Source organism: Fonsecaea erecta, assembly GCF_001651985.1.
Source record: "Fonsecaea erecta strain CBS 125763 chromosome Unknown Scaff15, whole genome shotgun sequence".
NCBI lineage: Eukaryota > Fungi > Ascomycota > Eurotiomycetes > Chaetothyriales > Herpotrichiellaceae > Fonsecaea > Fonsecaea erecta.
Window position 1 is genome coordinate 22,023 of NW_017387258.1, and position 12,210 is coordinate 34,232.

The 12,210-nt window shown below is 53.1% G+C and overlaps 3 protein-coding genes across 3 annotated transcripts; 1 reads left to right on the plus strand and 2 right to left on the minus strand.

The window, feature by feature from the left end:
- Window positions 1-2,475: 2,475 nt before the first annotated feature.
- On the minus strand, window positions 2,476-3,263 carry AYL99_11589 (hypothetical protein; the record flags this gene model as incomplete). Its single annotated transcript, XM_018843095.1, has 2 exons — window positions 2,476-2,708; window positions 2,843-3,263. The coding sequence occupies 2 exons, from the start codon at window positions 3,261-3,263 to the stop codon at window positions 2,476-2,478; spliced, it is 654 nt and encodes a 217-aa protein (XP_018687422.1).
- Window positions 3,264-5,607: 2,344 nt separating this feature from the next.
- On the plus strand, window positions 5,608-6,758 carry AYL99_11590 (hypothetical protein; the record flags this gene model as incomplete). The annotated part of the gene is made up of 2 exons (XM_018843096.1): window positions 5,608-5,816; window positions 6,605-6,758. 2 exons carry the CDS (start codon window positions 5,608-5,610, stop codon window positions 6,756-6,758), a joined length of 363 nt encoding a protein of 120 aa, XP_018687423.1.
- A 3,364-nt stretch (window positions 6,759-10,122) lies between these two features.
- AYL99_11591 (hypothetical protein) lies at window positions 10,123-10,482 on the minus strand (the record flags this gene model as incomplete). Its single annotated transcript, XM_018843097.1, has 1 exon — window positions 10,123-10,482. One exon carries the CDS (start codon window positions 10,480-10,482, stop codon window positions 10,123-10,125), a length of 360 nt encoding a protein of 119 aa, XP_018687424.1.
- Between the last annotated feature and the right edge of the window lie 1,728 nt (window positions 10,483-12,210).

A 12,210-nucleotide genomic window follows, 5' to 3' on the forward strand; every position in this document is an offset into this window, starting at 1 on the left:
ATGTGACACAAAAACTTCGGCCGGATGAGGACGCTGGAGCGGGAGCGGGACGACCTCCAATCCCCACCAAAGCACCCCAAAGACACATACTGCGTACTACTGAACTTTCACCAAAATCACCGACGACCAGATCAGGGATCGGCTTCACATCGTTGTCTGTGACAATACTATTCGTACAATTCTTCACATCCATACCATCAAGAAATGGATGGCTAAAAAGCGTCCTCGATTGACGGATAAGCATGCTAAAGCAAGGTACGAATGGGCTTTGGCTCAGGATACCTTAATCATGATTTGAGTAGTAATCTGGGGGGACGAAGTATCTGATGCGTACCTTTTATCGCGAGATTGGGAGTCCGCAAAAATGGGATATTCCGCCAATTCCAATATTCAGGTGCTTCAGGATAATATTCCTGCATGCTAGGAGCCTGGCAGGATATCCATGTAAGAAAATGCGCCAATTCACAAAGCCCAAAAAGGTCACGGAGTGGTTCAGAGATCATGGAATAGTGTTTGTTGATGGAACAGCCGCCATTTTCGCCAGTTGTGAACCCGATTGAGAACCGCTCTTTCGCAGCTCAAATGTCTCGTTAACGCGATCAATACAGATCTTCAACACACTACAGGACAGTCTCAGGACCTCAGGTCCTCGATCGATTTGCAAGCGCCGTTAAAAAGGCCTGGGCTTGTATCGATAGGAAAAAGATCAAGAATGCCGTGAAGCGTATGGACGAGAGAGTCAACGCTGTTGGTGGCTGCCGAGACTGAGGTGGTCGGTGGCTTTTTGAAGGGTGTACAATTGTAACATTGACCACTGCGTGGTGGTACTGGAGGCACGGAAATATTCCGCGGGTGACGCTCGGGAGTAAGACCGTATTATAGTTTTCGATGCCAACCTTATACGAACCGCCTCATGTGCAACAACAGATGTAGCTAGCTATGGTCGAAGCATCCTCGTCTCCCATTTTACGCAGAACCAGGGGCTCGTCTTCGTTCACGACAGGCAGTGCAGACCGCCTACTGTCCGCTACGGTCCCTGGAGACCACATCTTTTCTGGTACCACATTGGACGTCGTCTCTCTCGGGAGGACTATCTGAACTTCAGGTTGGGATCAAAGATCATCCATTGATCGGTATAGAGTATACAGCATCTGCATTATAGTGGCTTTGTCCAGCGCATCGGCCTTGTACCATGGTATCTTGTGTATAATGTTTCTCGAATGGTATTCTGATGTCGTCGAACCGGGCCCGTCGTCGGTGTTGTTGCACCATGTGGCCTTCACCCTGAACCTGGTTTTCCGTAGCCTTGCTGAGCCGCTTCCTAGCAGTTCCGTCCACATCACTTTTTTTCACCGGACGTGCTACTGGATCTAGGTCGCCTGGAGCTGCTTGCGGAGCTGGGCCTCTGTATTGTCTCAAAAGGGCTCTAGTTTGGTTCGTCCAGAGCTTTCACTTCCTCCGTGACCGTGTCTGCTCCTGTACTTGTTACAGATGTGCGTGACCCCTACGAGCCTTCTGTTGAGTTTTGCCAAAAGCGGGAAACCGACGACGTAACAGACCTGGAAGACCCCGCCTCGAGGTCGTCACAAGACGGGTTCTCAGTGGACTGGAAAGTGTGCTCTTCCTGCGTGTCGTCGTCCTCGTCTGAAGCATACGGGACCGTAGCACTGTGCACAGACTCTCGAAACTGGACTCCCTCAGAAGTCCGCTCTGTCACTCGACTAAGTACAGCACTGAATGCTCTGTCTGGGTACACTATATGTTCTCTCCAGCAGACTTTTCGCCAATGGTACTAGTGGTAGTACATGCATGTCATTGCGTGGTAGGCTGGTGATGAACTGGAAAAGTACTGCATCTCCGCCAGAAACGTGTTCCATTCTGTCTTGCCCTCGAGGTACGAAGGCCTAAAGTAGTATCTCATTCTATCCATAACCTCAGGAACGTAGTCGCACGTGCTCCATCCCAGTATTCCTACAAGCCTTCCATCGCTCACCACAATAGAGGGCCTAGAGGAGATCAAACGTGATCATACCACTTTCCTGCATGAGATAAAAATCCTTCGTTGTTTCAGCAAAATCTTTGTCCAGGTATTTGACCATCACGCGGAGATGTTTAGCTTTGTCGTCGGAGCTTTGGCCTCCTTACGCTTCTTTGCCCCCGTGTCGTCCTCGAGCGTCCTAGTATACTCTCTCATCTCTTCCAGATACAGGAAGAGTATGTTAGATTAAGATGAGGAGTATTGTTAGGATCAAGACGAGGAGTGTCTTTCACGAGACTGATGCCCTTGACGCCGGACATGACGTGTTAAAGGTATTCCTTGAGAGGTTCGGATTTGATATCGACGACGGTGGTCAGATATTTGTGCTCCCAGTCAAACCGACGATGAACAGTAAAGATGTATTAGTCCCAGATAGCCTTGCCAGTACTTTGAACCGTCTTGGTGAGCTTGAAGTTGTGGATAGACTGGTCCTACAGTTAGTCCACTCGTTTATAGGCCACTTTGGAGGCGCGCTTCGGCTTCTTGTGCTTCTCCGGCTTAACTTCCTCGAGGTCTTGAAGGAATTGATCATCGAGGACGACGGCTCTACGCCAGCTTCGTCGAGGTTGGCCATAGGTCTCGATCGGCAGCATGTGCTCCGGATTGATTTGACCTCTCGGCATGCTAAAGATGGTAAAGGGAGGAGGAAGCGTGTTGGGGTCGAAGTCGGCTGGCGCAAGTATCCGCCATACGTCTCGTTGTGGAGCTCATGAACGGCGTTATGTTGTTCTCGAGATATACCATCTTTTAACTTCGCACGGTCCTGCTCCTAAGGATATCCGCCTCCCGTTCGAAACAACCTACCACCTGGAACTACCCCAAACGCATCACTTCCTACATCCGTGGGGCAGTAAAACAGTCCATGCGAGTTGTATCTCCTCTTGACGGCTAAGAGCCTGGAATAATAGCGTCTGCCGTAGAAATCTACCTTCCAGTCCGGGTCGAATCTGACCCTTTCGTTCATGTACGCACCCGTGTTAGGAGCCAGTTTCTTCATGGCCGAGACCTGGACGTACGTGATGTCGTGTTGCTTTTCGTCGAGCACTGATTGCGGAGTGTCGACCGACGACACCCGGGCCACGATATTGTTCAAGTAAGAGATACGCCAGGCCGGAGTGACGCCGGGCAATGGGTAGAATGCGTCTCGAAACACCTGCCCGCCGCTGGCAAGCTCAAGGTTATTCATCGTGAACTGCTCGGGCGTGCCGGCAATGGTTGGGATCATGGTACGCAGGACGCTGAAGTTCTGCGTCACCGAGGCGCGGCCGAACAAGCGGTTTCCAGCACCATACGCGGGTTATGAACAGGTGGTTCAACGCCGGACTCGGCGTGGTAGTATGTCCAGTAGTCCGGATAGGAAGCGTAAGTTTCGGAGACGAAGATGCTGGTCAAGTTGTATTGAGCCAGTCTTGCTCGGGCCGCGTCAAAGCGGACTTCTGTGGTAATAGGTATCCCTTTATATATAATAGTGACAAGATTCAAAGTATGAGAGAAGGATGCTTGTCGACTTCCTTACTCTGTTTGGATAAAAGGCCTGGCATATGCACAAGCACAAGACTGGGAGCCAGAGGGAATAGCAGTTGTCATTCTGGATAAGCACTGCTCCAGCTTCGGCGAGCCCTCGGTCAAGGGCCGCCTGCTTTTCTGTCCAGTGCATTCGTGCGCCATGTTCCGCAATTGAGTAGAGCAACTTTTTCTTTGCTGCCGGGGCGTACGAGACAAGATATTTTCAGAACAAGTCCCCATACCCACAGACGTATCCATCGTATTTCTATGACAAAGGTGGCCCCAGATGCCTTGCGGATTGCCGTATCAGGCTGCCGAAGTTCATCCTATGTATTTTCTCATACGGCGGAGAAGCATGAGCTCAGGTCACACCTTTGATTGATCGTCCTCTTGGTGCAAAAGCCACCGTATTGACCGTGAGGACCTTCTTGTGCCAAAGCTCCCGAGTTGAACGAGAAGACCTCAGTTCTGCTCACTTCCCAAGAGTCAACATAGCCGACCTGGAGACAGATTCCTGCTCGGAACTTGAGATGGACGGACCATGATGGCTCTGGTTCCGAATGGCCAGACGGAATGCTCCGATGGCGGCCGGGGAACCATCTCTATCATTCACATCGTTGCTCTTGACCGCACACTGATACACGGTCCGCGCGCCGTCACATGTAAGGTTTGATGCTCAACCATGCTGATGAAGAGTGAAAGACAATTCTTTCAACCAGTAGCAACGTTTCCTGCGCCTGAGCTCACTGTTGAGGCAGAACGAGCTCGCGATAATGCTCCGACTGCAGGATTTGATGCGTAATAAACGAAATGTGGCGCGGCAATACAGCCCCCACGGCCTGAGCGAAACGTTCGAACTTCCGCCTTTTGATGAGCAAGTGATTGGTACAAATATCGCATCGGCCAGAAGGGGTGGAGCAGGGAAGAGGCACACCAGAACAAATCTGACGAGGTCGAATTTTTCGAGCTGAGCCAGGCTCCGAGCACGTCAAAGAGAAATCCTCTTTCTCTCAAGCCGTTTGGCGCCGGGGTGGCCACTTCGACGCTGGGCTGGGATGAAATATACACTCGTTGATAGTCCCTTGGGTACAAGGATAGAGGCGCCATCAAGTCACCACGCTTGGAATACCTCTCCACTTGATCATGAACGATGACTTGGTGTGCCGTTTGCGCTAGTATCATTTTGCAATGTCCTTCGGCCGCTCGTGTCTTGGACTCCGACTGCACCGAGATAGTGTCCAGATGTGTAAAGGTATTAATCAGATTGTATCTTGTCATCAGAGAGACTGGGCTTCGATTTGTCAATGTTGCACAACTGGAATGCGTTAGAACCAACAATGCAGCCGTTTCCGTCATGGTTCCCGAAACGTCGTTGGCTCCTCCGTGAACCTATTGGTGGCACTCTCCTCGGCGTCGCTGCTGGCGTCGCGCTGGACTTTCTGGGATAAAACCTTTGAGAGCTCGTCGGACGAGATAACCAGTGCACGTGACTCGCAGGTCTGGGGGAGCGTCGTGCTGCATCTGCTTTTTTCAGTGTGACACCTTGGATCCCACATTGAGCGGTGTGGGCAGGTCACTTTAACTTGAACACAGCAGCAGGCATCTTTGTACAAGACTGTGAGGACTCAAACACGCCGGTACCGGAGAGTAAGGGACACAGGGCGCTCACTCGGATTTGGTCTTTGCCCTCCAGCATCCCCTTTTTCAGCATCGATCTAGGAGACTGATCCGACCGCTGTACCTCGGGTTGCCCACTCACTGGTACTTTAAGGACAACATCAGTCTCGTCTCCGTCACCAGAAGAAGGCTTTGCCTAAACATGGACAGAAGCCACTGCACCAAGAGAAGGGCCAAAGCAGTTTCTCCCCCGATGCGATTTCTGGTTGCGTCCACACGCGACCGCAATGAATTGAGCAAAACCCCATAGTTTGCGACCCCTGAATCCGCTCGAGGTTTCGAACAACGTCGGATGGCCGAGTTCTTGGTCTTCAAGGTTGAAACGAGATTGACGACGTATTGGAATACTGCCAGAATGCCACTGTGATGCGGATGGAACATGCAATATGCTCGGGGGAAATCAGGCGTTCTGTGCAACGTCCTCTGTTTTTGCTTGTTACATGACGGAGGAACGTGCAAAGCTGCGAGAGGAAGAGGACAAGTTGGAAGTCGCAGTCGCGGCGGCGAACCTGGAGATCAAGATGTACCCGCTCGACAACTGGACGCCGGACAACTGGTTCGTCGCGGTCCTGGGGCTGCCGGCTCCGATCCGTTGGTGAGGGCGAGAGTGGGCAGAGTCGACGGTATATTGAGAACTGCAGAGAACGCATCGTGTCCATGTTCTTCTCTGCTCCATGGATACTGGGAGGGAGGGAGGGAGGGCAATGCATTCGGCCCTCAAAACACCCAGTCCGTCAGTCAATCCACTCAATCAATCACTCAAACCATCGTCTTAAGCATCCTCCATCCTTGCTCCGCTTTCTCAGTCGCCCAGGGCTTGAGTGTAGCCACTCCCACCGCCATCGCGCCAGCGGCCGGGATGTGCACGGGAGCTGAGTATTCGACGACTCGAAGTAAGAGCTCCGGTACTTGATACCATCTGATGGAGACGTATGTGGTGTAGGGCAGCTTAGAGTGGGGGTCTCGAGTCCAGCCGAAGGGACCTCGAGGAGCTGCCGGTGGCGCAACACAGGTGATCAACGCTGCTTTAGGCTGAGATCCGGCGGGTCAAGCAGGTGGCTTGAATGGTTTCAGGTCAACTGCACAGTTCTCTCGACAAATGGCCACGGGCGAAGGAAGGCCGCCGATGTACACATCAGGAGGATCCTTTGTTTCCACCTTGAATGGTCCTGCGAAGGGGCTTCTGGTGGAGAGATGAGCCGTCCGCGGTCTGTAGTCTGTTCTCCTTAAGATCTGCTGGATGAGAGATACGAGTAAGAGTCGGATTTTCGATTTCCCAGTGCAAAATCCGGTCTCTTTTAGCTTCGTTATCCCTCATTCCAGTCCCTGGAGTAGGCAATCTGGCTCCAGGCTTGGGTGAAGCAGGATGTACTGGATCCACAGGGCAAAAAGCATCGGCGAATTTGACCGCAAGCTTGATCTCGAGCTGGTTCTCGGCAGTGTAAGAAACGAAGATGTACGTCGGTTTAACACCTCCTCCATGCTCGTCGAGATAGCCTCGGGGATCATCATCCGTCATGCGATCCAGGGAGCGTAACAGACATGGTCGGGGCCACCTATCGGAGAGTCTGAAGTCGTTTATGGTGCCAAAGGTTCCAGGTTTGGGTATCTAGCCTTTGTTCGCACGGAAATTCCGTGCGGACAGAGGATAAGATCAATACCGGTAAGGCATAGAGTTGTAGTAACCGTGGTTATAGATACGGCCTTCGACGTCGGTTGGGGAGATCATCAATAATAGTAGGTCAAGGCAGGAAGGTAGCCAGTAAAGGCTAAAATGAAGCCACTCTTCTTGTTTCCATGCGCCAATCCCAGTAGAAGATGATTCACGAAGGCCGCAATCCGCTGAGAGTTCCGCGTTCGTATCAGGTATATGCGAGGAGGCCAGTAGGCTAGACGGATGAGCCATGGACGAACATTTTTGATGTAAGTTCGCCGCCAGGTCGTGTCGTTATACATGTCATAGATCTCGTTGATTGTCGGGACGAATGGCTTCTCCACTCTCCCGTCGATAGGATCTAGGTATAGATGATCATTCAAACCGGCATGCTTGCGACGAAAGACATCCTGTGCCTGTAAGTATAGATCCACCCACCATTCCCGGATCTGTAGTAGTGCCCAGGCAGTTGGTAGGAATGGGGAGCCGTCCAAATGAACCAAGCGCGCTCGTGACAAAACTTTGGGTCAAGCCGGTGGAGGATTCGCTTCAAGTGCAAGTTCTTGGAAAATCGATTGAGTAACGAATCAGCGTCAAAGCTATATGGGTTGTCGTTTGGCACTTTGACATCGTGAACTCCGTAGCGGTCTGCATTGAGTTTTTGCCGGGCAGTGAGAAGATTTTGCCGAAGAGCACGAAGCGGCCTTTGTATCCACTGTCACTGTTATTGAGGCGAGTGACATTGAAGGTGGGCCAACTGTCCCCAACGGAGATGTAGCTGGGTGATGGCGAAAACGGATGAAAGGCGCTGCATGTCACCTTGAATGGTCTTGGGATAGTAGCGACTGTCTGAGCCTCTCTTATGCGTCGCTCTGCTGCGCTAGGAGACAGTCTTGGGCATCTCTCGGGAAGGAGAAGCTTTTGGAATTAATAGGAGCTAGGATGGCTCTGCTGGCGTTGGACAGAAAAGGTGGAATCAGCTTCGCAGTCAAAGTCAAGCTGGGCATAGGTCTCTGACTGCCCGCAATGTCCGCGACCATGAAAATTGACGTGGTGAAGTTGAACTTGGGATGGGTGAGCAACCACCATTGGTAAACAGGAACGGGCAGCCGCAGCCGAGGGTTGTCGGTGAAGAGCTGTCTTGAGTCTTGACGGCATTCCTTTTCTCCCAAAATTGCACAGCGGTTTTGTGTGCGCGTTTGAGTTGTGACTCGAAGAGGGTTGGTGGCTCAGCATTATCTGCTTGGTGCTTCTTGAGACGAGGTGCTTGGTAGCGTTCTTATCGATGATTTCGTAGGCTTGGTCCCGGATAATAGGTGTGAAGAGGAGTGATGATATTGTTCAGGTAGGCGCGTTTATATTGTAGCTCCAAGAGAATTAGTGGCTCAGCATTATCTGCTTGGTGCTCTTGAGATGAGATGTTTGGTTGCGTTCTTGTCGATGATCTCGTAGGCTTGCCCGGATATAGATGTAAAGAGGAGTGATGACATTGTTCAGGGAGGCGTGTTTAGGTTGTGGCTCCAAGAGAGTCAGTGGCTTAGCATGATCTGCTTGGTGCTTCTTGAGACGAGGCGCTTGGTTGCGTTCTTGTCGATGATCTCGTAGGCTTGGTCCCGGATAACAGGTGTAGAGAGGAGTGATGATATTTTTCAGGTAGGTGACCTCGTAGGCTTGGTCCCGGATAATAGGTGTAGAGAGGAGTGATGATATTGTTCAGGTAGGTGAACTCATCGACTGGCTCCACACGACCTCGTGGAACCGCCAGTACACTGAGCTTCTTAACTGAGCACATATCGGATCAAGGGAACTCAGGACGCGGTCTATCTCCCCTCCTGGAAAAGTTTTTCTCAAGGTTGACCTCGGATCAGGGAGGAGTACGCGTAATAAGCGCAGGAAAAGAAACCAACGGGGTTGCCTCAGTAAAGGCGAGTGAAGGAGCGACCTGGCAACGGCTCGAACTCGTCTGGAAGGCAGGGTCTGCAACGTTGGCCTGCGGAGTACCATGAAGTCTCTTGTTGTTGATGCCGGAGTTGGCCGGACAGGCACTTGGATAGCACAGGACTTCCTCCTACAAGAGCTCGAAGCAGATCGACTGGTCGAATCCTCGCCTAGCCCAACCACGAGCTCCAACGGCTTAGGAAGCCTGCATTATCAACTTTCTCTTTCTCAACCTGCATACTTCACTTGCTGCCGGTGCTCTCTCCTGTTGAACCGCATCCCAGCCATCGGTGCCAGAGCACCTCGGGAAAGCTCGAGTTCCTCTGATGATAAAACGATGCCTGGCGCAGCTGTAGCTATTTTGTGACAAAGTTGAGCATGGTCTCGACGGGCCAGGGACCGAGGTTGAGGGGGTACCAGATGAAGGGATGGCGATGGGACATCCTTGGCGACAGAACCGGGTCAACTGCAACACCCAATCCAAGATAGGCGTTGGGAGGCTCACGACTTGAGTAGAGACTTGCACGATCTAAGCTTCCGAAGCTTTGCAGGGCGCTCGTGCCCAATTTCGAAGACGTGGGAGCCTTTGGTGACATCTTCGAGCCATTACGGCGAGACGATCCCTCGCTGAACACTGTATACGACTTGAACATTGTTGGATGGTTGGGCGTGACTGGTCAACGTGCGGCGTTGTGAACAAAAGAGGGCGCCTTCCCGAGTGACCACCAGCTCTTGGCCCACTGGCCCTGGTTCTTCTTCTTCATGCTTCGTTCATTTGATCTTGCTTGCCTGCTTCCTTCTGTTGAGCGATGTGATGAACACGGCGCACTCTGGTGGATGAGGAGCATGGCATGGACTGTAGGCATGGTGGTCTCCGGGAGATGATCAGAAACGGAACGTGGAGACGCGTCGACGAGGACTGTGACGTCTGCGGCAAGGAAGGAGCAGGATCGTGCATTGGCGTAGGGTCTCTCACAGAGGACTGGCGGACAGATCTGTAACGCAGGAATTTATGAGTCTGCACCGACTGCGTCGAGGGGGGCTGAGCGTCGTCGTTCATCATGTTCGAGTTATCGCAGGACAATCATGAGGTAGGTGTGTCGTATACGTCACGCGTTTAGATCACAATGACGAGGGAGGGGCTCGGGGCCTCCTGCTGCCGCTTGCGAAATGCGAACGTGGCTTGGGCTGCTGGACGATTAGAAAGAATGGGAATTAGGCGTGTGAGCGATTAACGACGATCGGTCTGGAGTTCGTGAGGAGCTAAGGCGATACGATACACGTTTGAAGGACATCATGTGTACCGGTATCATTTGAGTCTTACAGTAGGAGAATCATTCGCCCGTGACTGAAGCGGGTGTCGAGGATATCCAGGCCTCGTCTCCAGATAGAACTCCTCCCCCGAGTCGTCTTCTTCCTCCTCCTCCTCCTGTTTTTCTTCTGGGAGTTCGGCGTCGGCCGTAGCGGCGTACGACTCGGATTCGTCGTCGTTGTCCTCATCTTCATCTTCATCTTCGTCTGTGTCTTCGTCGTAGAGACAAAGGCAGGAAAGTATCGCCGTCCGAAACAGAAAGCGATCGATGCGCCTGACAAAGAGTGCCAGACTGCAGCGGATTGTCTCACCGTGGATACGTCCTGCGAAGCGGGTTGCACAATCTCTTTGCCTCATCCATCAAGATGATGAAGAAAAGGCATCACCTCGGTGCATGATGCACCACCGCGCCTCTGTTGATGCCTGCAACAGACGCCGCCAGAGGCGTTGTTGACTGCGCTGCGACGCACAGCATGCTCTGCCTGGGTCACAGGGCTGCACGTGGACACCACCAGGCTTGCTTCACAGTCGACTGTGAGACGTGAACCCAACACGTTGGGGATGCCCTCAAGGCGCGGCAAAGCAAGTCAGGTCTCCAAAAAGGTCCACTGGTGTTGGGGGCGGTCTCAGGGACGGCTTACTAGAGACCAGTAACGTCGCCGTCGCCGCCCGCGAAGTGCATCGGTTTCACAGTCAACCGGGTATGTCTTGCTGGCGATGGTTGAGACCCGTGCTCGAGCTCGACTATGACTGCGAGTCCGACTCGGGTCTGTTATTCCATATTTCCTCCTTTCTATCCAACGCCAGCAGGGCCTTCAAGAGCTAAGGATTGCGTCGAGGAGAGAGCTTCGAAGGGAGGAGAACGGTCGGTCTGACTGGAGGCGATCTAAGAGCGTCAAACAGACTGTGAGGTGTTAGCCCATTGAGACTCCTCAAGGCGCTATCAAAGCCAGTAGAGTGTTTCCAAGGGTTCAATGGGCCTGAGTGTCGTCCTGTGGGTGGTCTTGAATGTGGCCTGGGGTGATCCTGGAGATGATCCCGTGAACGGTCGTGGAGGTCATTCTGCATATACCCTGAGGGCGGTCCAGCGGATTGCATCCTGGGCACCAGGAACGTCACTGTCCCTGCCCAGAGAGTGTATTGATATTGTAGCCAAGCAGGTATGTCTTGCTGGAACTCGTGGAGACTACGCCTGAATGGCCACGACGATTGAATTCCCTCTGAGTCTTGCCGCCGACTTCAGGTGCGAATCTGGCCTGGGTCTGTAATGCAAACAGTTCCCCCTTTTCTTTCCAACGCCAGCAGGGCCTTCAAGGGCTGAGGCTTGCGTCGAGGAGGGACCGTGGAGCGGGAGCGTCGAGGAGAGAGGATCATCTCCAGGGCGGCCTCGAGAGCCATCTCAAGGATGCAAGCTCGCCTCCAGAGCCGCTCCCAGGGGCCACCTCAAGGGCGCAGAATCACCTGCAGGGCCACCACCGGGGCCACCTCCAGAGGTATCTCGAGGACGCAGAATCACCTGCAGGGCCAACACCGGGGCAACTCAAGGACGCAGAATCACCTACAGAGCTACCTCCAGAGCCACCTCAGGGACGCAGAATCACCTGCAGAGCCACCGCCGGGGCCATCTGAAGGATGCAGGACCACCTCCAGGGCCACCCCAAGGGACCATCTGAAGGAGGCAGGATCATCTCCAGAGCCCCCTGCAGGCCCTTCAGGGTCATCTCAAGGACGTAGGATCCCCTCCAGGGCTACTCCCAGAGCTATCTCCAGGGCCACCTCAGGGACGCAGGATCACCTGCAAAGCCATCACCGGGGCCACCTCCAGAGCCATCTTGAGGACACCGAATCACCTGCAGGGCCACCACCGGGCCACCTCAAGGACGCAGAATCACCTGCAGAGCCAGAACCGGGGCCACTTCCTGAGACATCTCGAGGACGCAGAATCACCTGCAGGGCCACCGCCGGGGCCATCTGAAAGATGTAGGATCACTTCCAGGGAAACTCCCGAAATCTGTATTTCCACAGTTCCACCTTTTCTATCCAACGCCATCAGGGCCCTCAAGGGCTAAGGATTGCTTCAGAGAG